Source organism: Apus apus, chromosome 4, assembly GCF_020740795.1.
Source record: "Apus apus isolate bApuApu2 chromosome 4, bApuApu2.pri.cur, whole genome shotgun sequence".
Classification (NCBI taxonomy): Eukaryota; Metazoa; Chordata; class Aves; order Apodiformes; family Apodidae; genus Apus; species Apus apus.
This window is the reverse complement of record NC_067285.1, coordinates 91,202,762-91,230,291: the sequence shown is the minus strand read 5'-3', so window position 1 is coordinate 91,230,291 and position 27,530 is coordinate 91,202,762. Positions and strand designations below refer to the sequence as shown.

At 40.6% G+C, this 27,530-nt stretch overlaps 1 protein-coding gene across 6 annotated transcripts in view; it reads left to right on the top strand.

Annotated features, from left to right (window-relative positions):
- The first annotated feature begins 1,536 nt into the window (after positions 1-1,536).
- N4BP2 (NEDD4 binding protein 2) overlaps positions 1,537-27,530 on the top strand; it is a 39,578-nt gene continuing 13,584 nt past the window's right edge. For 2 of the 6 annotated variants that reach the window (XM_051617081.1, XM_051617076.1), the window contains exons 1-11: positions 2,322-7,918; positions 8,260-8,432; positions 10,361-10,702; positions 12,066-13,290; positions 14,130-14,254; positions 15,415-15,503; positions 17,857-17,933; positions 19,692-19,847; positions 22,272-24,601; positions 26,020-26,105; positions 26,883-26,925. In XM_051617081.1, the coding sequence (XP_051473041.1) occupies positions 10,486-10,702; positions 12,066-13,290; positions 14,130-14,254; positions 15,415-15,503; positions 17,857-17,933; positions 19,692-19,847; positions 22,272-24,601; positions 26,020-26,105; positions 26,883-26,925 (4,348 nt within the window). In that variant the 5' untranslated portion in view covers positions 2,322-7,918; positions 8,260-8,432; positions 10,361-10,485. Of the gene's footprint in view, positions 1,685-2,321; positions 7,919-8,259; positions 8,433-10,360; positions 10,703-12,065; positions 13,291-14,129; positions 14,255-15,414; positions 15,504-17,856; positions 17,934-19,691; positions 19,848-22,271; positions 24,602-26,019; positions 26,106-26,882; positions 26,926-27,530 lie in introns of those variants that run through there. The other 4 variants (XM_051617080.1, XM_051617077.1, XM_051617079.1 and 1 more) reach the window with 4 other exon arrangements.

Sequence of the window (27,530 nt, the reverse complement as noted above, 5' to 3'; positions counted from 1 at the left end):
ACTGAAACAGCAAAGTGACAGGCAAATTAGCAATGCCTACCTCAGTTTAATTCCTAAACCATTAAACGCTTTGAATACTAATTTCAAAAAAATTAACATTACTTTTACATTTAACATTACTTTAACTTACTTTCATCGCAAAGTACAGACCAGACCAAAGTACAGAGTTGCAGCGACCTCCCCCCGAGAAATCACTCTGAGCACCCTTTTCTGTTTTCACAACTATAGTGAGCTACCCATGCATAATTAGTTCACCATAAAACTAGATGTTATATTCGTGCCTGCTTATTCTTTATCAGCACTGCAACGAAAGTTATGTCTCCAATGCAAACAGGTCGGTCCTGGTGGCCAGAGGAAGGTCTCCGGCCCCAGCAGGAGGAGCGCGAGTGACAGACACACAAAGCTGGCCGGGACTTCTCGGTCTTCCTTGCGAAGCATGCAAGATTAGGTGCCAGATAAGCAGCGCTTCTAGTGTCCCTCTTTGAAGGAACATGAAGGACAAGCGAGGCTCAGGGATGCCACCTCGTTCTTGAATGGGAGGCATGACACTGTGAGGGGCCTTAGGGCTGGGAGACAACCGTGCTCCTCCCCTGGGGGAGAAAAGCTTCTACTTCTTTCACCGGAGTTTCGCTGCTTTCCCTGGAGCCTCTAGCCGCGGCCCTCCGGAGGCACGGTGCCCTGACGGGAAGCGGCTGAATCCAGATGGCGGGGAGGGACCTCCAGACAATAGAAGGCGGGAAGGCACCCATCTCCTTCTGGGAATCAGATGAACAAGCAGGAGTTGGAGACCCTGCCTACAATCCTGCTTGGAGAGGCAGGGAGACAAGGATGACCCGACAAGGATGCCTGTGGCTAAGTAATGAAGTCGGTAACGGGTCAACTTCATCCGTAATTTTCCAATTATATTTTCTTTTTTGATAAATTAAAAAATCTTGTTCAGGCGCCTAGTTGCCTCCCTGGCGGCTTCACAGCAGCTCTAATTTAACAGCTGCGTATCATCTAATTCATCATTTTTCTTACAGATTTTTGAACCGGTCACTGCACGGCTGATAAATGTAACCATACCCTTGCCGACCTCTGCCACCTCCGGCTGCTTTCTGATCCCACCCACGCCCCGCAGCCGGCCAGGTGCCCTGCAGGCAAGGCCTGCCTCCTCACGCTGCTCTTCCCGCCCCCTGCCCACAGGAGAGCGCGCGCAGCCGCTACGGGCGGGCGGTTTTATCAGTCATGGCGGGGAAGGGCGGGGGGAGCCGCCTCCCGGGCGGGAGCTGCCCTCAGCCGGGCCCTCAGCGGCTCCTCCTTTGCTCCGGAGCTTCTCGTCCTTTTTTCCCTTCTGGGACGTCCCCTTCGTGGGGGAGGGGGCAGGTACCGGTGAACTCCCGGAGGACGCCAGCGAGCGGGCCTGGCGAGCAGCCCTGCCCAGCCGCCCGGGGCACCCCAGGCCGGGAGCGGCCGCTCCTCCCTCCCCTGCCAGCCCGGCCGGGGCGGTGCCGCGGGCCCCGGGAGGGCAGGGCGCGGCGCGGAGCCTCCTCCTGGGCTGTTCTTCCCCGGGCGGACGGAGAGCGGCACTGTGGCCCCGCGGCGCACGCTCCGCCGGAGCCTCCCCCTCTGCCCGGCTGCTGCTGCCGCGCAGCTCCCCAGCCCCTGCGTTCGCCGCCGGCGGAAGCGAGCGGAGCGGCGGGAGGTAAAAAGGCCGGCGGGGTCTGGCGCGAAGCGGTGGGACCGGGGAGGAGCCTCGCCCGCCCCCTCCCCCCATAGGGCGCGGGGCCCGCGCGGCCTCCGCCGTCCGGGGGCGGGGAGGCGGCTGGGCCCGCGGCCGGCTCTCCCCGGCCGGCCGATGGCAGCGCGGGGCCCGCCTCGCCGCCTGCCTGCGTCGTGGTGGGGCCGGTGGCGCTGGGGCCCGTCCTCGGCTGTCCCTGCAAAGGAGCTGCCTGCGGATGGGAGGGGAGGCGTCGGGGCGGGTGCCTCAGCCGCGGGCCTCGGGCCCTGGCTGGCCGCTTCTCTGCGCGGGGCAGGGGCAGCGGCAGCGGGTGAGCCCTCCGCTGCCGGCCGAGCCCCTCCGCCCCGGGCTGAGGCCGCCGCTCCAGCCTGCCCGCCCGAAGGGCCTCCCTGTAGGCCTGGCGGTTGCAGCGAACACCACGGGCGTGAAGCGCCGGCCGGCTGCCCTCCGGCACCGAGGCTCTTCCTCGCCCGTCACTGTGTCGGCGCGCTTGGCGGTGTCCGAGGGGCCCGGCCGTCCTCTCGGGAACACCGAGAACTCCTGCCGGCAGTCCCGGGGAGGGCCCGGCCTGCCCTGCCGGCAGCTGCGGCCCGTGTGGCCGCACCGGCTGCGGGAGGAAGGGTCAGGGCTGGCAAGTCGGTGGGAACGCTTGACCCTTCCTCCCGAGCAAGCCGTGTGGAATGCCCACGGGCTCTGAAAGCACTTCCCAAAGAATAGAGCTCGCCAAGATAAGTCCACCCCACGCAAAACGGAATCAAAAGGTTTTTCGTAATTTAAGAACACATGAGAGCGCCTGATGTGTTTATCGTATGGTTATTTGTGTCCTTCGTAGTATTTCCACGTGCCTTGGCCGCGGTCTGCAGCTCTGCTGATCGAGTGCCGTAAGGTCACTGGGGCTTCAGAGGAGCCTGACTTCTAAGGAGAGAAAAAAGACCCCGTATTTACTGTTACTTCTCTTTAGCTCTTGTTCTAAATGGCTAAGAACAGCTTGACTCTTATGAGGCACTTAACATGCATACCGAACTTCATCAAGATACTATAAAAGTATTACAAGTTTTTCATTAGGACCTTGCATTAGAACAATTTAATATAGAACTTTAGCTAAAACCTCCAAAAATATTTTTGATATTTCAGGTAAAGCAAAAAGAACAGAGAAGATAAACTGGTTGCTCTTAATCATTTCACCTTAGCTGGAATAAAAGCTTTAGATAATACGTGTTGGGATGTGACTGAACACCTGAAGATTGAGATATAAACCTGAACCACATTACAGAAGGGCAGAAAAATTTTAATTATGGTATACATTTGTAAGTATGAGAATTTTAGCCCTGTTTCATCTGGATACAGTCACCATGACTAGGGCAGGGCTTTCTTGCATCACACATTTGTGGCACTTTCAGGTTGTGATGGTTTGTGTTCCTATGAAGAACGCAAAGAGCTTGTGAAGGAAATTTAACTGCATCGAAGGACATCTTAAAAATCCTTTCATTTTTTCTTTATAGGCTTTCTCCAGTTGTCTTTTGATTTTGTTTTCTTTTTAACTGGATTTGCTCTGTGGTATTCTGTGGTCTTGTTGACTTTTTTTTGAAGAACTCTTCCTCTGTTGTGTTAACAGCAATGCATTTCAGCTGGGGAAGGCACTGATGTAGAGGGAAGCGAGGTTCTTGGTGTTACCAGTGTGAAACCACAATAGTACCTGACAAAAGTGTTAGCCTAGGCGTGGCATTGGGAAACATCCATGGTATACTTAGAGCTGTTTCACTTTATGGTGTAGGTGGATTCTTACCTTGTCTGTTTTACAAAAGATAATTATGTTGTTTTGAATTAGTGTCTAAATATGATGTAGTAATAATTTTGGGGGGTTGTAGTTCTGAGGTGTTGCATGGACTCATCTTTCACTCCAACCTGTGTACTGATCTGTAGTCTATGCTAAATGGCTGGCATAATATAGTTCTTCTGCATGTGAATTTAGCTCTGGTAAAAGTTGCTGAATTATTAATCCTTGAGTTTTAGGTTTTGAGGTTGCTGCCTTTGTTTTTCCTTTGGAGGCTCTGCTACTATAAAAATTTCAGCAGGACATTAGTTAGATGTCAGTTACACTGCCTCTCAGAATTAAGTAAGGCTATACATTTATATTTTCTCATGAATCCAGCTGTGGTTAAGGAAGAGGTTAAATTTTCCAGCTGTTTCTTTTCACTACTCCATTGAGGATTTTTTACCTCATCATTGGTTGGTTTATGTAACTGATGTGCCGTCCATCTAAAACATTGCCTGTGTTAGCTCAGACCACCATTTAAAACCATTTCAGTTGACCTGGCTGACATTTTTTACAGTTATGTAAGGTGAACTCATGAGACCTACTTTCTGAAAGTAAATGACAGGTTTAAGTTGTGGTGGTGCAAACCCTCCCCCTCTTGGGCCACTTGCTGCAATTCCCCCTTCCTGGGCCACACAGAGATGGAGTGGAAGTAGGATGAGTAAGGTATGACTTTTGAAAGGCAGTGTACTACAGCGTTAAGGCACCCTCATCACATACCTGGCTTCTGCTTCCCCTATTCTTCTGGGGACAATAATGACAATCTATTACCTCCTGACAACCTAGCACATCTATATCTAGATCCTAAGCAGAGGAATGGAGTGTTTAAGGCACTCCCTCAACAGACCTGTCTCCTGCTCTTATCTCATGGGAAGAGTAATGACAGTCAGTTACCACCTGACAACCTGGTACATCTGTACTTGGGTCATGACTCAAAGGGGGATGATACCAGAGCTCCAGACTCTAGCTAAAGTCCTAGGCCTGTGCAACTGGCAGAAAGTACTAGAATATTTAATTATCTGAGTTGGGCCAAAATGCAGAAGTACCCAATAGAAGTAAATTATCTTGGATTGTATAAATTATTGATTCTAAGTAAGACCCTTTGAGCTGTCCTGGATCGCAGTGGGCTGTGACCAGAATCTCCCTTAAGCTGGGATGCCTCTCAAGCATAAACTCCTTGAGGACCATCTGTTGAGCTGGATGGAGGCCAAGGCAAGTCATCCTTCTTGAGGCTCAGTTATTGACTGTTGAGGAATGCTGATGCATTTTATTTACTCTGAACTCCAGAACAGGGACAATTTTATCTAGTCTAGCTTCTACCCACCTCTCTACCTATCTGTGTGTTTGAATATACATATTTGTGTTCATGAGTGTGGGCATCTATGTATTTCACTGGATCAAAATACTTCTGTCTGCGTGCTTTGTGTTTAACACGTATATACATATATATTGATTTAGGATACCTTGTAGTAAGTTAGTGTGGATCTTGAGATTTTCTAATCTGTAAGTCACTGTTTTGATTATAATATATTCTACTGAGTCACTTGTTAATCTTTAAATTGGTTAATCATTAAGTGCTGCTAAAATCCAACCTTTTGATCTGCCTCACACCATTAATATACTTTGAATTGCTGATAAATCATGACCAGGTCAAAACATTTCATCTGCTGCGTAAGTCTCTACCAAGTAAGTAATGACAGTCATTGAGAGGCTGTAAGCTTTTTGTTGATGTACCTAGATCAGGATGAGGTGATCTATCTTGTGAAATCAAGCTGAAAATTGTTTTTATCTTTGTGATGGTGCTATGTGTGCTATATTGGCCTAATGGCTTCAGCAATGGAAGTGCCTTTCACCATAGGAAGTAAATACAATTGCCCTCACATTGCTATGTAATGTAGTTTCCAGCCTAGAGCCTGCTACATGATTTTTCTGCCCCTTCCCCCCAATATTTAGGATGTCTACATGAATAAGCTATTCTCATTCCTGCCTGTCTGGTGTTCTTTATGTGATTTGGTTTCTTGCTTTCTTTTTTAAGTTGTAATTGTAATGATGCAGCTTGAATCAGTGTGGGTTAGCTAAGTGTATTATGTGTCACTGTAGTGTTTCTGTTCAGGCAATTCTGGAGTGGTTCTCATGTTGCTGTTGCATATGGACCACCAGCAAAGTTCACAAAGTACTTTGTCTCCTTCCAACCAGACTTCTCAGCTTCCTCATGTGGCTGCTCCTGTTCTGAGGTGACCAGTTAATACATAACACCTTCGTGAAAACACCTGCCTTATGTTCCGTTGCACCTTGTGCTCTGATGCTCCAGCAGTCATGATCATCTCATCAGTCTAATGTTCTTACATGTGCTTTCTGCAAATCTGAATGCATCTTCATTTTGTTTCTGTATTTGAGCCCACGCTGAAGTTCAAAAATTTCTTGTGCTTCAGCTTTGTCCCCGTGTGCAAAACACCTTCATTTAGAATCACAGAACTGAAAACTGTATGAGGCTGTTTGAAGGGAAGAGGCAGCTGAGGATCACCAGAGTGAATCATGGACTTGAAGGTCTTAAGCAGATTCAGGTAGGAGGAAATTGCACTGCAGAAAATGGACATGACAGCGCTGCCTTTGAGTTGTTTTGTGTATCATGCCCAAGGGAAAGGTGTGGTGCTGAGAAGCTCCACGTGGAAGGATCAGAACCAAGACCTGGTCACATTGCAGAAGCCCTGTTGTAGCTATGTAGGTAGTTACATAAGTCTGAAGATTTGTGCTTTGGAGCCCGAGTCTTTTGCAGCCACTTCCCTTTGTTCCCAGCTGCTTTAGAGTTGTAGTATCGTCTATAAGAAGAAAGTAAACCTGTCTTCATTTGCATCAACAGCTACAGCAAGCCCAAGATTTGGGGAAGTAGCATTTGCATTTATTGCTAGCCCTGACTGCTGCCAGTGCAGAAAACTCTGAATAAGCATTCTTAAAAATTCTGCTTTTCCTTCCTCCATGATGTCACCTGCATGTGTGTGCCCATAGTAATAAGCATCGTCTGTGATCTTCAGTAATACTCCTCTTTTACAGTATCTTCTCATCTTGGCAGAACCAGTCCTCACTCTTCTGTGTACCCTTTTGCTGGCTTTCCAGGCACTAAAATAAACATTCATCCTTTGGCCAGGTCTCAGTCACAGAAAAAAAACAACAACCCAAACAAACCCAACAAAAAAAAAATCCTTAAGAATCAGAAAACAGTAATATAGCATAATACAGCAGTATTAAAATTAACCTTATTAGGAGCATCTGGCTCAGCTTTATAATTTTATATTTTACTTTTTTATCAACCTCAAATTTTTTGTGCATTAGACTATATTGTAGCATCTTAGCTAAGACTGCTAGTGTTTTTTAGAGACGGGACTCAAACATTTTCCAAAAAGAAAAGCTTCTTGTTGTATAAATACAGCTAGAAAGTAAAATGATTTGGCCTCAGTTTTATTTTATTGGCTGCTTTCTTCTCTTGTGCTTGTATTTAAATACATGTTTTACTGCATTAATAAGACTTCAAATGCAAGTGAACAAACATAGACATAACCTTTGTATTTTAATGTGTGTTGTTAAAGCCTGGTTCAGAAGGGAGGTACCTGAGTAGTGGAAATAATACAGCATTGCATTGTTACAAGGTACACATCAGCCTTTTTGTTCTGTTCTAGGCTGAATTTATATTCAGAGATGAAGTGTGCTGTAAAGCTTTTCAGTTTTTTCTGGTGTGGTTTTTGTGAAGCCACATGTTTGAGAATGGGGTAAATTGCATTCTGTACCTGCAACCTGTCGTTTTCTTTGTAGATCTGCATCCTCATCATAAAATTCTTGCTCAAGTGTTGTGTATGTTTTGATGGCAATTCTTAATGCTTTGGAGCAGTGGAATGAAGTTAAATGCAAAATGGGAGACAGGTTTATCCATCTCTTTTGGAGATTTTTAAAGTAATTGAGCTGTGTTTGGAGAACGACAGAATATTTGTTCCAAATTCTTTAACTGATTTAGGTGTGTATTCTCATAGTTTGGATGTTTTATGAGTCTTTTTAAAGTTTTATTTTAATTTGATTGAAAGCACTGGACTGCTGTCAGGAAACTGACTTCTAGGCTAATATGTACACTGGAGTTAAGTCAGGCTTTGAGTAGACCTAACGTCTTCAGGGTCTATACAGTGGTTTAGGAGTTGGCAGCTGCTGTGATGAACAGAAGTGCAGGTTTTTTGCATTAGTGGTATATCTGTAAATAACATATTCTGATTTTGATGTACCAGGTTTCTTTGCCTAATTCCCCACACGTTGGAGTGAATCTTTTCTTGACCTGCATGGATATGGAAACCTTTTCAAGATGGTTAAGAACTGTGTTGAAGAGCCAAGTGGAATGACAAGTGAGGAAGCTTACTTTTATTCCTAACTAATACTTCTACTATTATGTTTTTTCTTTTCCTGATGTAAAAAATATAAGAAAAATAATTCCTATTTTTAAAATGGATCTTATTTTTTAAATAAGAGATCAGTAGCTGAAATCAAGTATGTATTCTTTTCCTTAGGAAAACTTATATTTGAACTCAACTTGGCATGTTGGGTACTTTGTCAGTAAAATGTTAGCTCTGCTTAATCAACTGAAAACAATTACGTGTATTGCTCAGTGTTAAAACTTCACTTAAAGTTGTATGGTCTGTGAGGAAAATAACAATTTTAATTTGTATTATGATAATTCCTTTGTCAGGAGGGAGCATCAACTTCTGCTGATGTCTGATTTGTATGTTTGAAAGTATGGTTTCCTGACAGAAGAGTGCATTGTATTTTTTAAAAACAGATCTTTATTAAATGTGCCATCAGCAGTGGTTTTGGAAAGATGAGAAGGGATCCACTGCGGGGCAGCCCTGTGAGGCTGAAAATGTAAGTTCTATGCCATTAGTATTTTATTTGATTAACAAATACAGTTTTTGATATTTTTTTTTTTTCAGTCTCCAGCATGTCAGTATATATGTCATGGTTTGGGCCTAACACAGCAAAGAGCAGCCAGCCACCTGGCTGCTCACCCATCCCTCCCTTTCCACCCACCGTTGTGGGATGGGGAGGACAAAGGCCAACTAGAAGCTTCTGGGTTGACACAAAGGGCAAGGAGGGTTTCACTCACCATTTATGGTCATGGGCAAAACAGACTCAACTTGGGGAAAAATAATAATTTAACACTAGTCAAATACACACAGGACACAGACCCTTACATATGTTACCCTACCCCTCCCTTCTTCATGGGCCCAAATCACTTTGTTCCCAGTCTCTCTCCCTCCTTCCCCCCAGTGGCACAGGGGGACAGGGGATGGGGTTTAGAGTCTTTACACAGGCTGGTGGTTCTTGCTGTGCCATCCTCCTCAGGAAGGAGGATTCCTTACAGTCCTTCCCTGTTTCCCCATGGGATCTCTCCCATGGGAGAGAGTCCTTCACGAACCTCTCCAACATGAGTCCTTCCCACACGGTACAGTCCCTCAGGAGCAAGCTGCTCCAGCACAGGCTTCCCACAGAGTCATGGGCTCCTTCTGGAACAGTCACCTACCCTGGCACAGGGTCCTCCATGGCTGCAGGTCCAAGTCCACGGGCTGCAGCTCCACACTCGCCCCTCCTGGCACCCTTAGGGGATGCTCCACTGTGTTTCTCCTCCATGGGATGCAGGGGGACAGCCTGCCATGTTGCCATAGGCTGCAGGGGAACTTTTGCTTGGGTGCTTTCTTCTACTTCCTTTCTCACCAACCTCGGGACTACTCTCGCCCCTCCAGCTCAGTTCTTCTGCCCCTGCTCTCTCTGCTTTCAGTTTGTGTATCAGTTCTTTCATATGTTAATCACAGAGGTGCATCTGATGTCTAAGGGCTCGACCCCCCATACCCCCCACTGAAACCATGCAGAACCAAACCAGCACATGCATGTTTGTGTTTTTTAAAAGCCAGAAGATTCAAATCAACTTGACACAATAAATATTTTATGTAGCTTGAAAAAAAAAAGTGTAAAAAGCAAAACCAACAAGAAACCAACCCCCAAACCAACCTCTTTTATGTGTATGGGTTTAACTTTCTAAAATTGATCAGAGAAATGAAAAAAGGTATACAAATCAGGTAACTTTGGTCATAATGGTTGAATGTTACATTGGGTTGAGGCTGGACATTTCCATTGTGCTTAAGAAAAGAATTAAATGTCCTATGAGGGGTGTCTGAAGGAACTAGTGTTGTTCAGTCTGGAGAAAAGGAGGCTGAGGAGAGACCTCACCATTGTCTCCAACTACCTGTAAGAAGGTGTAGTGGGGTGGGTGTTGGTCTCTTCTTCCTAGTAACAAGCAACAGTCCAAGAGAAATTGGCCTGAAGTTGCACCAGGGGAGGTTCAGACTAGGTATTAGGAATAATTTATTTACCAAAAGAGTAGTCAGGCACTGGCATGTGCTGCCCAGGAAGGTGGTGGAATCACCATTCCTGGAGGTGTTTAAAAGACATACAGATGTGGTGCTTAGGAACTTTAAGGACTGAACTTGGTAGAGTTAGTGTTAGCAGAGGAATATTTGTGAGCTGGCTGCCTTGCATTGCTTCCTTTACTTTTCTGGGTTTTTCTTTTAGACTCCATTTCATTTGTTCTCTCTTTTGGATGCAGACTCAGTATCTAGTTAGCTGGAAAATAAGGCTGCTATTCAGCTGTCAGCCAATTGAAAAGAAAAGGAAGCCTTTCAGAAAACGCTTTCCTGGATGCTTATGTATTTTTTTCATCTTTGAGCTGTCTAAATAGGAGACATAGACATGTGACTGTGTATGTTACTAAAATTTCTCTGTTCTCTTTTTTCCAGGTCTATTATTTCTGTTATGTGTATTCCAGTTATGAGAGGGTTTTTTTTGTGATTTCTGACCTTGGGGCTGCCAGCTTCATGTGAACAAACTAAAACAAAAAGGAAGCTGATTTTTAGAACAGAAAATGCCACGGAGAAGGAAAACTGGTGGGAGTCCTTCTCAGAAGAATGGCAGTTGTGACAGAACTGCTGTTGCTGTATCCCAAGGGGACCCAAGCCAGTCAGCATCACAAACAGTGCATAGTGTCAATAAGGAAGAGCTCTTCAACAGCATGTCAGAGATGTTTTCTGACCTAGATCCTAGTGTGATTTATGTGGTTCTGTCTGAATGTGATTTTAAAGGTAAATAATGTACCATTGGCATTACAGGTTTTTTCTATACACAGACAGCTCTTAACTAGGGTGATCCCAGAAATGCTGGTGTGGTATTGCAAGCATATATTTGTGAGTTTCGTTTTTAATGAGTACATGAGTCATAATATTTTTAAAATCAGTAGCTCTTTCCATGCAAGATTCTCCAAGTTTGTCAACGTTTCTGTGAGACTGGTAATTTAAAGTAGCAGTGTGCTTCATAAATGGAGGTACAGTTTAAGTAGCTTGTTCTGTCACCCAGGGCAGGCAATGGTAGAGTTGTGAGGAGAAATTAGTTTCTGTGCCATATCTGCTATATGTGTAATTTGTTTCTGCAGGAGGAGTATTTTATGTTCTCGATCACAGTTTTTTTAAGGTGATGGTACACAGTATGTGGTCCTGGCCCCATAAGGTTTCTACCTTACCTAAACTGTACAGAGTTAATAGCTCTCTCATGTTTGTTGCTGTGGTTGTTACTCCCTTCAAAATTGAAATTGATGAAATTACTGATTCATGCTTTGAACTCTTAATAAGATTTACCTTTATCAGTTGAACAGATTTATCTAGAAATGCATTGGGGAATTCAGTAAACCTGCTGAATTATGTTGTACTATAAACAATCATTTAAAAATTGGAAGATTAGCATATTTTCACATGAATAATAATAAGTTGCTCTTGTGATAGAGAAGATGGAAGGACAAGGACGATTTTATTTAACATGCATGCAGAAGGAATTGCAATTAAATTGACTTAGACTGTTTTGCTACACTCTCTGCTAGGAAAACAGAAGGTTGGCTTTAGGTTGAGGTAATACTTGTGCTAGGTTTTCATTTTCTTCACGTTTATCACAGGCAACCTATACTCCATTTAGTGACTTACAAATAATTAATTCAGATACTATATTTTTCAGGCTATATTAGGTACGACATTTTCAATTTGCCCTAGCAAATATTTTTGCATACTTTTATTATTTCTCTAGTCCTTACTAGTGTTTTTCAGTTTATTTTACTCTATTTTACCTGTATGAGTTAGGTTAGAAATAAGTATCCATTTAAACACTCATGTATTATTTTTTCCAGTTAAATGTAATAGTTTTTAGACACTATTTCCATAATAATTTTTATGCTTATTAGGTTATTATTTTGCAATATGTCTGTCTTGAGTTCTGCCTTAACCTCTAATGAGAAACAGTTCAAGGGAGTTGCAGAAGGTGTTTTAAAAGATGAATTGATGAATTGTCTTTTGCTTATCTCTTTAGTTGTGATATATACTCATTCAAGTGAAGAAATTGCATTCACATCAACTTATGTTTGTTCAGTTGACCAAGCTTTATTCTCTTTACCTTATTCAACAGTGGAAAATGCTATGGATTATCTGCTAGAGCTATCCACTCACGCCAAAGGAGCACCATCTTCAAAAACCTTGGGTTTTGATTCACTAGCATCATCACTAGCTCTTGCTAATCAGGAAAGATCTGTTGCAAGTGGGAGAATGGGGGGAAGTGCTGTAGAACAAAGTGATTCTAAAGAAGAAAAAGTCCTATCACCTGATGTGCAGCTGACTGAAGAACTGGATTCATTATTAGAAAATGCCTTTCAGAGAAACAGCTTAAGTGATGAATTGCCTAATTCTGAAAATGACCAAGTAGTGCATAAGCACTCTGTGGAACATGATGGCTTTAATGAATTTCCTGAATGGGAAGAATCTGGTGCAGGTTGCAATTACCTACTTTTTCCACAGCAAACAGGGACAAATAATGAGTTTTTAGAAAACTTTGGCTGTTCTCAGCCACCAGTGAGTCAGCTGAGTGCCCAGACAAGCTCACCAGCTGCATCAGATGCTTTTGCAGAGGTATTGGAAGATTCTGGCTTGTCAGAAATATGTGTTCAACATGATGTACCTTCGAAAGTCTATAAATTATCAAATGGAGAAATATCATGTGGAAATTCTGAACAAAAACAAGATACTGCTTTGGAACAAAAAAGTGTGCCTGGTGCTTCTGGTGAGTCCTCCCAAAGACCTGTGGAGCTTGGAGTAGTTGTCACTGCAAATCCTAATTCGGGGTGCCTGGAACAGCACGAGGAGGTAGTGACTACCTTTGACAGCCACCAGAGCACTTCATTTTCACAGGCATATGTCTCTCTTGAAACATCCAGTTTCAAAACACCAAAACCTGCAGATTTTCAGCAAACTCAGCAAGGTTGTATCTTAAATTTTTCTACGCTATCATGTCAGCCTCAGCAACACTGGAATCTCATGGCTCCTGTGTTTTACCCATCTGGTGGAAGTCACAGCTTTGTAACTCCTGTGGCTCTCAGTCCAGAGCAGTGGAGACCTGTTTCAAACACTAGGCCTTTGGAAAAAGGACCTTTTTTTTCCTCTCCAGTGGTTTCAAATGCCTGGGATAGCAACTCTTCTCTGAAGGTATGGGGAAGTCAAGATAGAAACTCAAAATTCAACCTCTCGCAAGCACAGCAGCCACCTGTTTGTCCCATGATGAGAAAAAAGATGCACCTTATAGGTCAAGTACTTGTTCTTCTCAGAGGTGTTCCAGGATCAGGAAAATCATATTTGGCAAGGTAGAACATCTATATTGTGAGCTTCTAAAAGAATTTGCATAATTGTGTACAGGATTTAGTGCAGGCAGAGGTAAATTTCTGAAATTTATAAATAGTTATGCTTATACCCTAACTGCCAGCAACATACATGGTACCTGCAGCCTGGTGAGTAATAATAATTGCAGAGAACTGAGTTGCTTGCAGCTCCTTGACTTCTAGAGGAAAGTAAAATAGAAGAGGTTATCTTTAACCTTTGTCACTGACCAAAGGAGTTTGTGTCAGCAGAGAATCATTGCAGTAGTATTGTATGTGCTGTGTTCTTGCAGTCACCATTCATTTTGGGTGTTTCCTTCTACTAACATGTATGGAAATAATGCCAGCTCTGCATAGGCAGAAATTCCCCTTCCACTGTTGGAATTATTTTGTGTAAGCAGTACAAGTGGAACTTCTTAGATTGAATGATTGGTTCTTTTCTAATTCTCCAAAAGCCTAGATAGATCTTAAGACTCCTTTGGCCAGCACCTGAAATATTTGATGCAATTAAGACTGTATGTGTATTTGTCCATGTGAAAGTATGTCACTAGTGTAGATGGAAAAATACCTCATCTCCCTTGTTTTGAAATAAGACTACTAGAGAACCTCTGTCAGGTCTTTCCCCTAGATATCCTCAGCATTTGGAAACTGAGGGAAGTTATTTTAGATCATTTTTGCCTGAAGGATTATTTTTCCCCCTTACCTAGACTTGCTGTGTCCGTTCCAAATAATCTTGGTTGTGCACAAGAGAGCAAGTATGTGTATGTGTGGTAGCAGAGCTTGGGAGAAGAAGGGAGAAAAGCTGTTTACTTCTTGATCTTTCACAGGACTTTGCTTGAGGATAATCCAGGTGGAATAATTCTTAGTACTGATGATTACTTTTATAAACATGGACAATACCATTACAATCCTGATTGCTTAGGGGAAGCGCATGAGTGGAACAGGAAACGAGGTGAGAAATAAATGCTTGTTTATAGTTCAATGCTTGTGTGCTGTTTAAAAAACTGCCTGTCTTGCAGTGCCTGTGTCACAGGACAAGCATTTATCCCATAATATAAATATATTTAGTATGCATGTGAAAAAATAATATGAGCACAAACTCAGAAGTCATGTGTCTTTGTCAAAAGTTTGTTTTGTCCTCAGATTTTGTTATGGTATGTATTTTGGGTGATGTCCCATTTCTAGAGTGGTAAACTGTACCATCTCCCAGAAATATTTTTCTGAGATGAGCCATTATATATGCATATGCAATAAGCGATGAAGATATCGGTACAAATAACACTTACACAGATATTTCCTGCTCTTGATTATTTTTTCTCACGAGTACTAGATTGTTCACAAATTTAAAATTAAATATAAAAGCAAGGCAGAATAAATTATTTTTTAAATTTTATTTTTTCAAATTATTTCATTTATTTTGGTGGGGTTTTTGATAGTGGCTCCTGCTAAGCTCACAGTTGAACAACTCTTTTTAAGCTTCTGTTTGCTAAATTTGAACCATGATCAAATGGTTTTCTACTGTCAAATTTCAAACCAATGTAGAAATGGGTTCTTAAAAAAATGTGTGATTCAACAATAACTTTGTTGTACTGTAACATAGCTACAAAAATATGGTGCTGTAACTCAGAGCTAGTGATTGTAAACATTAAATTACTGTGCATTTAAGTGGCAATAATTGTTTCAATTTTTCATATTTTACATACAGAGTGGACTAATCTTAAAAGACTTAGAAAAGCCAAGAATTTTGTATGCAACAAAGAAGTCCACTTTAAGGTGATCATGTAGTTTTTTAGTTTAATTTACTGATCAATTAGTCATGTTGGGGCATTTTACATCTGCCTTTTCATTCCCTGCTTATCATAGATACCTTAATTCAAAAGAATAATGCCATACCTCAGTGGCTTTACATGTGAAGGGAGGAATTTCTAAAATAAAAGAGAGCCTTAAAACAAATGAAGCTGTGGTGAGAGTTTTTTACACAGTGGTTAATCATTACAGATTATCTACCTTAAAAATATTAGAAATTTAGAGAATTAGTGTAAATGTTACACATCCACCCTATTATAATGAAATTAACTATACCACATTCTCTTGTACCTGTGTGTCTTTCAGCTAAAGAAGCATTTGAAAAGAGAATCTCTCCAATAATAATAGATAACACAAACATACAAGCATGGGAGATGAAGCCCTATGTTACTTTGGTTAGTATTACAGTTTGATCGATGTGAAAAGGTATTATTGACCAGCATGGCAACAACATATGTTTTAAAGTGAGATTGTCTTTCTCAGTCTAGCTGTTACTCCACAAGGAAGTCGAGTCAAAATAAGATGTTACATGGAATCATATTACCTGGTGTCATATTCTGTGCATATCTGAGTATCGACCTGGCCTAGTTTCCAAGTGACCAAGTGCTATGCACTTGGGAGCAAAAACAAATGTTATGGATGAAACTGGACTCTTCTTGTTCTGTATGATCAGTAAATTTAAAATTATTAGCTGCTTTTAAAATATAATTGGCACTAAGGGTCCAGACAAGGGCCACAAAAATGGTCAGAGAACTGGAGGACCTGCCATATGAGGAGAGGCTAAGAAAAGTGGGTTTGTCCAGCCTTGAGAAGAGAACTTCAGGGACACCTTATTACAGTGTTCCAGTGCTTAAAGGGTGGACACCAAGAAGATGGAGACTCCCTATTTACAAGGAGTCACATGGAAAAGACAAGGGGTAATGGTCACAAGTTGCTCCTGTGAAGATTCTGATTGGACATAAGAGGTAAATTTTTCACCACGAGGACAATGAAACATTGGAATAGTCTCCCAAGGGAAGTGGTAGGTTCCTCCACATTGGACAGTTTTAAGTCTCAGCTTGACAGGGTGCTGAGCCATCTCATATAAACTATAGTATTACCTAGGAAGGTCAGACAAGATGATTCTTGAGGTCCCTTCCAACCTGGCATTCTATGATTCTAATTAATAAGGGGGATGTTTGCTCCATGAAACTTGGAAATTTAGCCTCAGTTTCATCTTAAATATGAGGCAGATACCAACAGACCAGTGGAGGACTAGAGTTGTCAAATGTTGCTAGCTTGCTTAAAGTTATGCAGATTGACTTAATATAATGCACCCACACTATTTTATGCTAGTAGTATAGTGCTTTTATTTAGTGGCTAAAGGTGACCAGCATTGATTCAGTACTAAGTAAATACCATCTGTATTTACCCTCCAAAGTTATTTCTAACGATTTTAATAACTTGGTGAACTGTGTTACAGGTTTCTCATACTCCAGTTTTTTGGAGCTTCTCACCTTTTCGCTTAATCATTTCTAAATAAGCATCCGCACTTTTAGAATTTAGGTCTTACTTTGCTGTTGATCATTCATCATTTTGGTTGGTTGTTTTAATAATTTTTTTACTGTGTACAGAATTGCATTATTTAACAAAAATGGTTCTGTTTAATATAAAAAATATTAACAAGGAGGTCTGGGATTTCTCGTACCATGGTATAGAAGCACATCAGAGCATAGTACGTAGAACTGACAGGTTCTGAGCAGATCCTGTACATATCACAGAATCACAGAATCTTTGGGGTTGGAAGGGACCTTGAAAGACCATCTAGTCCAACCCCCCTGCCAGAGCAGGATCACCTGGAGCACATCACACAGGAATGTGTCCAGGTGGGTTTTGTATGTCCAGCAAAGGAGACTCCACAACCTCTCTGGGCAGCCTGTTCCAGTGCTCTGTCACTCTCACAGTAAAGAAGTTTTTTATCACATTTATGTGGAACCTCCTATGTTCCAGTTTGCACCCACTGCAATTCTTATTAATAATTTTTATATTTTATTATCCTTGCAATTATTAACAATTATCAGATGAACAGTTCTTTAAAAAATTGAAGTCCTTGATTTTGCTGTCTGCTGAAATAAAGATACGACAAAAGTTCTTCCAGGAGGTTCAGGGTTTGGTAAGGTTTTTTTTGAAAATGAGAGCAGGGAGAAATGGCACAGTACTCAGAGTGTTTCTTCTGATTAGACTTGGGGCTCCTTTTCTGTCAGGATGAGACTAGGCCATATAAAGACCACTTCCTTGCAGGCTGCTCAGGTTTCCTTGAGTGACAGGAATGCTGTCCTCAATAGCTGTGTTAATGGAGCTGAGTTAGTTGTTTTGGAACTGGCTTGCATCTGGTCGACTCTGAATGGAACCAGTGGGCTTTTCTCTGTCATGGAAGGACTCTACAGACATGTGCATACTATACCTTGAAAAAGGAGGTGTTTTGCAGTCTTTACTCAGAGGAGGTAGAACATTTAAAGGGATGATATAAAATAGGTGGTTTTTTTTCTGTGATCATGTCACACATTTAATTTTATGGTAAGAGCTGCGTATATATGTTTTTGAACATAATCAGAAGTGAAACACTGAAATAAAGTATGTTATTCCATATGTTAATTGCTTCCAAAACCTACAGAAAACAGCTTTAGAGAAGAGGGCTATGCATGTTACCTGCTCTTTCACAGAAATAAGAAATGGATTATGTGGCTTTTCTATGTCTGTTTTATTTAGGCTCAGCAGTTTAAATACAAAGTCATGTTCCGAGAACCAGACACTTGGTGGAAATTTAAGCCAAAAGAACTTGAAAGGTAAGAAAGCAAAGGAAAACTTCATATTAGTTTGTATGTCTTTCACAGTCCATAACCTATGATTTTTTAAAAGGTATCACTTGGTAAAATGACTAATGAAACAGCAAGGTATCAGTCAAGATTTTTGCAATAATAAGTGGCATTTTAATATTTTGTTGTCTACAGTGTTAACTTTTGTGTGAATTTATCTGTATTATGAGTTTTTTTCTGTAATTTTGTTCTATTTACATACAAAAGATACTATTAATAATAGACACTGTGATGTTATGATTGTGATTCTTTTCATTTAAGGTACAGTGACTGCTCCTTTGGGTTCTTGACATTGCAAAAATGATGTCAGGATGGGCTTTTTTTGCATCTGGCTAGTCTGTTGCCTTAGTCAAAATGTTTCTGCTGTCTTTCAGTTTATGGAAGTCAGCACTTGATGACCTGAGAGGGACAAAATCCTGTGCAACACCATTGTTGTCTCTTCTTTAGCAGGACTTGTTACACAGTCATAGAGCCATTACTTAGAGCCAAAAACAGGCAAGGTGTAAACCCTGTGTAAGTGAATAATAAGGTAACTGGAAGATGGATGGATGCCAGGTTCAAAGGGTATGATCGTGGTTCAAAGGCCAAGAGCTGGCTGATGTGCCTCCAGGATGAATACTAAGGCCACTACTATTCAATGTCTTTTTTATGACTTGGATGTTGGGACAGAGTGCACTCTCAGCAGATTTACAGGTGGTGCTCAATGGAGCAAGAGTAGTTTGTTCAGACTTAAGAAGAGAGTATTAAGGAGCATTGTATTGTTGTCTTCTGCTACTTTTTGTGAGGTTTTAGAGAAGAATAGAGGATCTCTTCTGAGAATTATGCAGGGATAGAACAAAAATAAAAGCAAGTTGGAACTTGGGAAATTTTAATTACTTAAAAGAATAAAGCCCAAAACTGACTTTGAAAGGCTGGTCAGGCAGTGAAAGAGGCTGCCTAGAGCATTTGTAGATTTTCAGTCATTAGGGAGATTCAGAATTTGACAAGACAAAGCTCTGTACAGCCTGATTTAGCTGTACCTCCTCTGTTAGTAGGAGGTTGGGGTATGTGATCTCCAGAGGTCCCTTTCAATGTAAAATATTTTGTGATTTCATAGTATCTGTTGTTATCTGAATTTGCATGCTTAGCTTAAGGGTGCACATGTTTCAGAGAAGGTAAGGAAGATTATTTTCTTTCCTAAGATAGTACTTAAACACTTTCTCCTTTAACTTCAATTTCTGTTTTGAGTTAGTGAATATTCTTAGCCAAAGGATGTCCAAAATGATAGGTGAACAGGTTTTTCTCAAGGCTCAAAGAGCTCTCAGTTTACCATAACCAGAGAAGGAAGATAGAATTCAGAAATCTTCCATACCCAGTTTGTTATCCTGCATCACTGTAAGGATCTGATATGGTGTGTTTCTAATACTTATTTAAAGATAATGAATTATTAGTGCAGGTTTAGATTTTAGTATTAAGCAAAACATCCTGTTGCAGAACAGGACCACCAGGTGGGATGGAGAAGTCATCTGGAGCTGTGATTTGTCCAACATTCCCTGTTTGGAATGCTTTAGTGCACTGATTCAGAATGAATTGCTCTTTCACAGCTTTTCCCCTGGGCCTCTGAATTCTCTGGTTGGTCTTGCTGTGAACTTTTTGTAATTAAATTATTATTGTGTTATTGTCTTCTGTCTTTGTAGTATACAGATCTGAAATACTTATTTTTAAATATTTTTTTTTTTTAATTCATAGGCGAAACATTCATGGTGTATCTAAAGAAAAGATCAGAAGAATGTTGGAACGGTATGAGTTCTGCCTTACTGTTAGTTCAATATTGGATTCTTCAGTCCCAGGAAAATCGGAAGCTGCTGGCTGGAGTGAAGATCCTTATCAGGAGGAAAGCCATAGGTTAGATTCTTTTACTAGCCTTGTAGTCTCAAAAGGCTGAAACTTCAAACTTCACAGCAACTGTCACAGACAGGAGTGTTAAGTCTGAAGGTCACTTAAAAAAACCACTGACACAGATATTAGGAATAGGTGATTTTGATATAGATTTATAAAAGCACGGCTTAGCAGAGTTTGATGGCAAGGTTTACTGTTATTTTCTATGAGGAAGGAATGTCTAGGGATTGGAGTGATCGTGGGGATCAGAGGAAATGATTACAGAGACGGGAGATTGAGTCAGGATAAGGTTTGAGTGTTTTGCACACAGATAAGGGAAAAGAATGAGGAAGGCCCTCCTGTTGAGTCATGACATCCAGAATGGACCCTCTTGCTTTCTAAACTCCTCAGAGGAGTCTAGGTGTGGCTGAATGGTCCCAGACTTGGTCGACAGTTTATCACTAAGGGTTTAAATGTAGGGATTTCAGTGTAGTGCTTTAACACATAATCAGTGGGTCTGGTGTGGTTTAGAATAGAAGCCGTTGAGGTTGATTGACACTATTAAAACAAATAACAAAATCAGATATATTAATTCCTAGCAATGCTTAATAACAACTCTTATTAATCAATAATCAACAACTTGTTATAATAAAATATGGTGGCTTAATTAAAGGTTTAGCAAAGTTTCTAAACTCGGTTGCTTACATACATACACACAGATACAGATGTTAACCTATGTTAAGATGTTAAAAAAATTTGGTGCCTGGTGATCTTCTAACTGCACGAAGGAGTTGCGGTGAATTATCCTGATTGATCTTCTCAAGTTTGAATTTTAGTAAATGACTGTAATTCAGTCTTTTTGCTGCAAAATGATAGGCAGAAGACTACTCACTCTTTTCCTTCAGGTAGACCAACTTCCTTTGTGACACAATGGGTAGTAGACTGCTGAAATCCCAGAGAGCTCCAAAGAGCCTCATTTTAGGATTTATTTTTTTTTAATAAGGTCACAAGGTGATTGACTTTGGTCAATATTTTTCCACTGTGGCCACAATTCGAATCATGTCATCTTTAACAACTTTCAGACTGGGCTTGTGATCCAAGCAGGAGGGGTCTCGGCTATGCTTCCTGGGCAGCGGGAGTTCCAAGTTTGTTTAGGGAGTGCCCAGTTGTCCAAACTCACTGCATTTGAACTAGGACAAGGAGGTACCGATTTTTTTCATCTCACTGCCCCAGAAGGCAGATCAGAAGGTGCCCAGTTGTCTCAGCCTACTGCACTTTCTATTGAAACAAGAGCGGTGTTGGGCCCACTGCCCTGGTAACTAAAGCAAGAGAAGGTTGGATGCTTTTGACATCACAATGCTGTCTAGTGGGGGGGGGGGTCTGTACCACCACAGCAACAGAACCTGGATAATGCTGTTGAACAGTGAATGCATTAGAAGGAAATGCACCACATAGTTTTCTTAATTTTTAAAAATTTCATGATTTCTAGAAATGAGCGGTCAAGGGATCTAGACAACTTTCCAGTGCTTTTTTGGAAACCCTTCTGGTATGACTGTGTGTTACCTTTAAATGTGCCAATCATGATTGACTTTCTTGTATCTTAGGAATGTGTTGTTGGATTTGTGCTGTAGGTACAAAACACTTAAAAGCTTTAAAATGCTTTTTCAGAAAGATATTGCCCCAAATATGATCAAATTACTGAGACTGTGTGTTGGTTTTAGATTATTTCTTTGTGACAGATGTGTATTCTTTGTGCAGTAGTAATGGGTTACCTACTTGCTCTTGAGTATATTTAATTTAGACTTGTCTAGATTTATGTTGGTTATAAACACAACTGTTTTGTAGTGGCTAATCTGAATAATGCTGTATATGCACTGTAACAAGGCATAGGAAATTAGATTTAATTTTAGTTATTACTTCATTTGGTTTATGTATGCTTAACGTATTTGAAATTAAGTAGGCACTAATAATAAATTGAATGTAGTAGATGGTGAAAAATGATATGACAAGAAATGCCATGTCCTCTTCTAGTTGACTTCTAGACTTTCTGTAGCATTGAGCCATTAGGAGAGAGCAACAGTCATTAAATAAAAATATATTTACCAGCTTTGCTGGTCTGAAGGAGGAAATGTCTGGCAGCTGAGTGCTTCAGTACATAACTGAGAAAGTATTTGTAGCCCCATACTGGAGTAAAAAAAAAAAATATATTTACCAAGGTCAGTTCTGCTTTGCTTAGCTCCTTTTTTTATAAAGGAGTGCTGAGGTTAGGGCTGAGTCTTAAATTTGTTTTCCCCTCAATAGAGTTCTTTAACTGGATGAGTAATGTCCTGAAAGGTCGATTTTGGTCTGTAATTTGAAAATACTAAATAGCTAAGCCAAAATTAAAAATCTGGACAAGTTCTTAAAGAAACTTTGAAATGGGTTTATCTTTCATTCCAATATTTATTTCAGAAAGAGAAAGCTGTGTTCTGATGCGAAGGAAGAAAAACCTTTTTCTTCTGATGTGGAGCCTCTTGAATTAGCTGAAGATGATAAAACTTCTCCCAGTACTTCTCTAACGTTAGAAAGTAACTGTGATTCTGAACATCTTCAGAAAGAGGAAAAAGAAATTGAAAATAACTCAGTGGAACACAATTCTGAGAACAGCACTGTCCAAGATGACTGGGATGTTTCTGTAACAGATTCTGTAGAAAAAGAACTGCCCTTGGAGAAGAAAGAAGAAAAAGGAGAAAACACAGAAAAAAACACTGAAACAGAAATGGATAAGGCTGATGTGACCATGACTGATGAGACTGTGTGCTTGCATGCAGGAGGAGTTGAGGAACACAGTGATAATAACTTTCTCAAAGTTCAAACTGAAGTTGAACAGTTGGATGATACATGTATGGAACCAACATCAACACAAAGTAGTAGTACACTGGAACCAAGCAGTTCAGCTTTTGACATGTCACGCAAACCAGAACTGCTAAACTTCCTGGGTGACTGGCCTGTAGAACAAACAATGGGACAGAGAATCAAAAGAGCTAGAAGACTAGAAAAAGCTTCTTTGAAGAGTGATAAGGAAAGTAAAACTCCCAGTCAGCAGCATCCTGTGTTAGGTAAAGAGCAAGTGGGCCTGCATGAGACCTGTACTATTGAAAAAGGACATGAGGAAGAAAGTCTAGCCTCTAGCTGTTCCTCAGTTAGTTCAGATAAAGTTACACCAGAATTGCAAATAATAGGACATTGGCCTGTCTCAGGCTCATTAGAACAGAGACAACAACGGTCACGGAGAATGAGAAAGACGAGTCTAAATCAGTCTGATGAAGGTAGAAATACTGAAGGTGACATTAATAGAAAAGCTCTAGAGACTGTAGATGGGCTTTGTGGGACACAAGTGAACGTTGCAGAGAAACTGGATACAAAGAGTTTGCATATGCACCAACCTGAAATAGTAGCTAGTGAAACAGTAGGTGAGAAAAAAACCCAGCAGAATAAGAGAATGAGGAAACATCACAAATTAGCCCTTACTTTTATGAACAACCATTTGCCACATCCTAAGGAAGAGGAACACTTGTCAGTGCTTAATGCAGCAGAAGAGAAACATGACACATGCTCATATAGACAAAAAAGTAGCCATTCGCAGACTGAGTCACAGGACTTTGCACTTCTATGGAGATTAGAAAAGAAAATGCTTTTTCCTGAGACTACCAAAGTATTACATGGCAGACTCGATGGCTTCAAACCCAAAGACTTAGATAGTGCCTCAGATTCTCAGGAAAAAATACCCTATCGAGTTATGTATGATAAAAGTACATTTGTGGAAGAAAGTGAACTTATTAATATTGACGAGTCTGAAAAGCTAAATATGCTGTGTAAGCTCTTTGAGTCTGTTTCGTTTGAAGCTCTGAAAGATCTGTATGAAAGATGTAACAAAGACATAGACTGGGCCACAGGTCTGCTGTTAGACTGCAATGAGAAGTTATGCAAAGATGTTGATACTGAATGTTTTCAAGTAAGAGAGGCTGAGCCAGTTGTCACAGGCCTTGATTTCAAGGCAAATACAAACTACGGTGAGAAACTCAAAGACTGTGAACAAGCGGCACAAATAATTGGGGCTGGTGATATCTCTGAGCGTTCAGAAGACAAGAATTCATCACTCAACACTGCAGAAAGCAGGGCTACCAAGGCAACTGTGACAGATGTTGATGTATCTGGCTCATTGACTGCTACCTCATTGAGTGATTCAGTGGAACTGAAAAATTCTGAAGATGCAGCCCCTAGAACTGAGGCAGGCAGCTCAGCTGCAGCTATCAGTGAGACATCCGTTTCCGGAAAGCAGAAGATAGAGAATGAGAGTCCTATTGAAGAAAATATAAATAAGCCATCAGTCTCAAAATTTAATGCAGGTTCATGTATACCTGTGACTTTGTCTCATGGTCCTAACACAACTTCTACCAATTTGAAATTTGAATTAAATAATGAAAGTGTCAGTAACGCTTCAGAAGGCGATGCTGAGAATTCCAAAGTGACTGCTTTGTCACTGGAAATGGATCATGCACCTCTGGTGGGTCCTAGAAATGATAAAGAACTGCAGACTGATGAAGTAACCCAGAAGAGTTCCAGAGACATACGTGGTAAAGAAGCTGAAACTCCAAGCTGGGATGAAAGTAAAGTCCAGATGCAAAGACCTGTACCAGCATCACATCCAGCCTTCAATATAGATTGCCTAGAACTAACATTACCTCCTGAACTGGCACTCCAACTGAAAGAAATATTTGGGCCTGTTGGCATTGATGCAGGTATCGGCATAATTTTATCCACATTTTAATGAAAAAACCTCAGTTTTGTTAAGAAAACCTTTCTTCCTTTTCCTGTGCTTTTTTCCTTTAATGCTTGACTTTTAGGGAACAGAATTTGCATAACTCCTTGTGATACTGTTGTTTCCCTTTTTTCATCCAAAAATGGAACTGAACTAAGCATAGCAAAAATTAAAAATGCAGTAGTGCTACCTCCTGCTTTTGTCTCTGTGTCCGTGCATACTTTAAAAGCGTAAGGAAATATATTGGTTTATTTGCATTTTGAGCAACAGGCCATTGAGCCTATATTCAGACTCTGAAGGGATATTAAGATGACGAGGAACATGCAGATTATGCTTGGCTAGGAAAAAAGAAAAAAAAGCTCTAGGCATCAGTTAAATCAGGAGAGGAGCAGATGAATCATTTTGAGAAAAGATAAAGTGCAGCTATACTTAAAAGATGAAAACAGACTAGTTTGCTGAGAGACTATGGTGAAGGAAGCCATACGCAGCTTGAACATGCATCACAAAACTTAAAGAATCATAGAAAAAAAAGGAAGAAAACATAAGGGTTATATAGCTTGTTCCCTCCCACTGTCTTTTTATCTTTTTTCTCTTTTCTCCTGAAGATTACTTGATGTGAAGCCCTAGATACATGATTTATTGGTGGGTTTGACTGCTGGTCTCTTTGCCTTCCAGGTCAACCTCCTCCAAAACAAAGAAGTTTGTTTTTGTTAGCAGAAGGGTGTTCTATTGTGTCTGAAATATGCCCTGTCTTTGTATTTGGTACATATGTATTTTTTGCCTTTTTACTTTTGAAAGGGTGAGAAACAATATCAGATCTTTTAGGGAAAAGATGTATGATAATTATAATTAAAGGATGATAATTTATGCAGTTTCCTTTAGAGTTAAGAGGGGATACTCTTAAGTTTGGTTCTCTGAGTTAGTGTGTTTGAAAGGAGGGATGTGACTGTGTGACTGTTGTTGGACAGTGGCAAGTATGTTGTGTTATGTAAAAGCAGTTCCCTGGGAACTGCAATAAAATAGGGGGAATGACAGTTTCACAAATAAAACAGTGGTTGTAAACTAACAGTGGTTTTGTAAAAGAGGGTTCTGCTAGAAAAATGGAAAACACAGAGGAAAAATGTAGTTGTTCAGGTAGTCATATTTCAACACGATACAATTAATGTTAATTGCTACTCTTTTTGAGACTTTTAACAGCAAATGATGCATTCCATGTGGAATGCCTTTTTCTTTTTTTTTTTTTTTTATCTGGGCATGTTGCTGAAATTTTTTTCAAGCATGACAGTTTATGCAGAATCTCCAGAATTCAAATTAATAACTCTAGGCTACACAACTTTTAATTGCTTAGATAAGATTCTATAGGATGCTTTAATGAATGCATTTTTTTTCTTTTATAAGGATCACTAACTGTTGAGGATTGCGTGGTTCATATTGATCTGAATTTGGCAAGACTGATTCATGAAAAATGGAAAGAATCTATTCTGGTTAGTAGATTATAAAATGGTATGGCATGCTAGTGCTTTGTCAGACCATTTATCTTTTTTTAGTCTAAATGTGTAAGAAGTGTCTTTGTGAGAGCAATGATGAAATACAGTAGTAGTTTGTAAAGTATTTGGAGTGTATCTGCATATCATAATAGTCACAGCTGTTGAAAAACAGTTTAAGGGATGAAGAAATTGCATGTCAGTGAGTGCCTCATCACAAAACCAGGATTCTTAAAAAAGAATCGTGGCATGGTAGGGGTTGGAGGGGTCCAACCCCCCTGCTAGAGCAGATTACACAGGAAATAATCGTAATCCACATGTCATAAATATCATAATCCACAATTTCACTGCAAGATAGATAAAAAATTCCAGTTGCCAAAAAATTGTTCCTGGCTTTTTGACATGTAAGAAGAGTTATGTATACAAAATATGTCCATGTACATGAACTGAGAAGAGTTCTCTAACCTCTGATCCTTCATAGCCTTATGAGACTTGGAATGCTTATTGGCAAAATTTTTGCTTAGTTTATTTATTTAAGGTTATGAAATCTTAGCAGTGGGGCATATTCTTCTAGTTTGTTCTGTTTTCAGATAGTTTTACCTTTTAAACTTCATAATTATTTTTCTTTAATGTATTTCTTTAAAAATACCCAATTTTGAGAAATACTGTGAGATGTTAATTTCAAAGCTGGTTTGCTTAGAAGTTAACACTTGCAAAGTTTCACTGGAAAATTTACAGTTTACTTGTAACATTCGTGGCTTTACTATTTTTATTTAGAAGCGTCAGAGGAGAGATGAATCGTGTAAATTGTCTGCAGAAGGTATGTTACATGTTTCTCCTAATTGTAAAAATACTTAATTCTCATTAAAAGAATTATTTCAAACTTCAGTAAGGTTGCAAGTATTCTGTCTGCTGAAAAACATGATGGATTAATTTATTAAGCTAAGATTTTATTTATTTTCTGTTTAGCATTTTCTTACGGAGTTGGGGAGGGGTGGGGAAAGAAGTTAATTGTCAGCGGAATCACTAGTCCCAGTTAGATGCGAGCAAAAAGCCCATCATTTTGTGTACTTCAGAGAATTTAGAGAAGCTTCCGCATGATCAGACAGCTATTTGGTAATATCTGTGTCAGGAAAGTGTGTGGCCAGAGAATTGCTAGCAGAATAAAATTTCTGCAGGTGAGAGAAGGAGGTCAGGAATACAACATTCACACATTGTTGTCCTCGTCAGAGGAATTTATTGTAACAGGAGGATGTATGTATGTGTTGAAAAACTGTTAAAATCTCTAGCAATCTGGTTTTCATTCAGCTCCCAGAAGAAATGTCCCTCTATAGCAGAACCCCACAGCTCTTTCATGGGACCTGCCTAAAGAATTGGGTTGCAATGTGGGTGCAAACTCTCCACTTGAGTTATCAAATCGTGCTC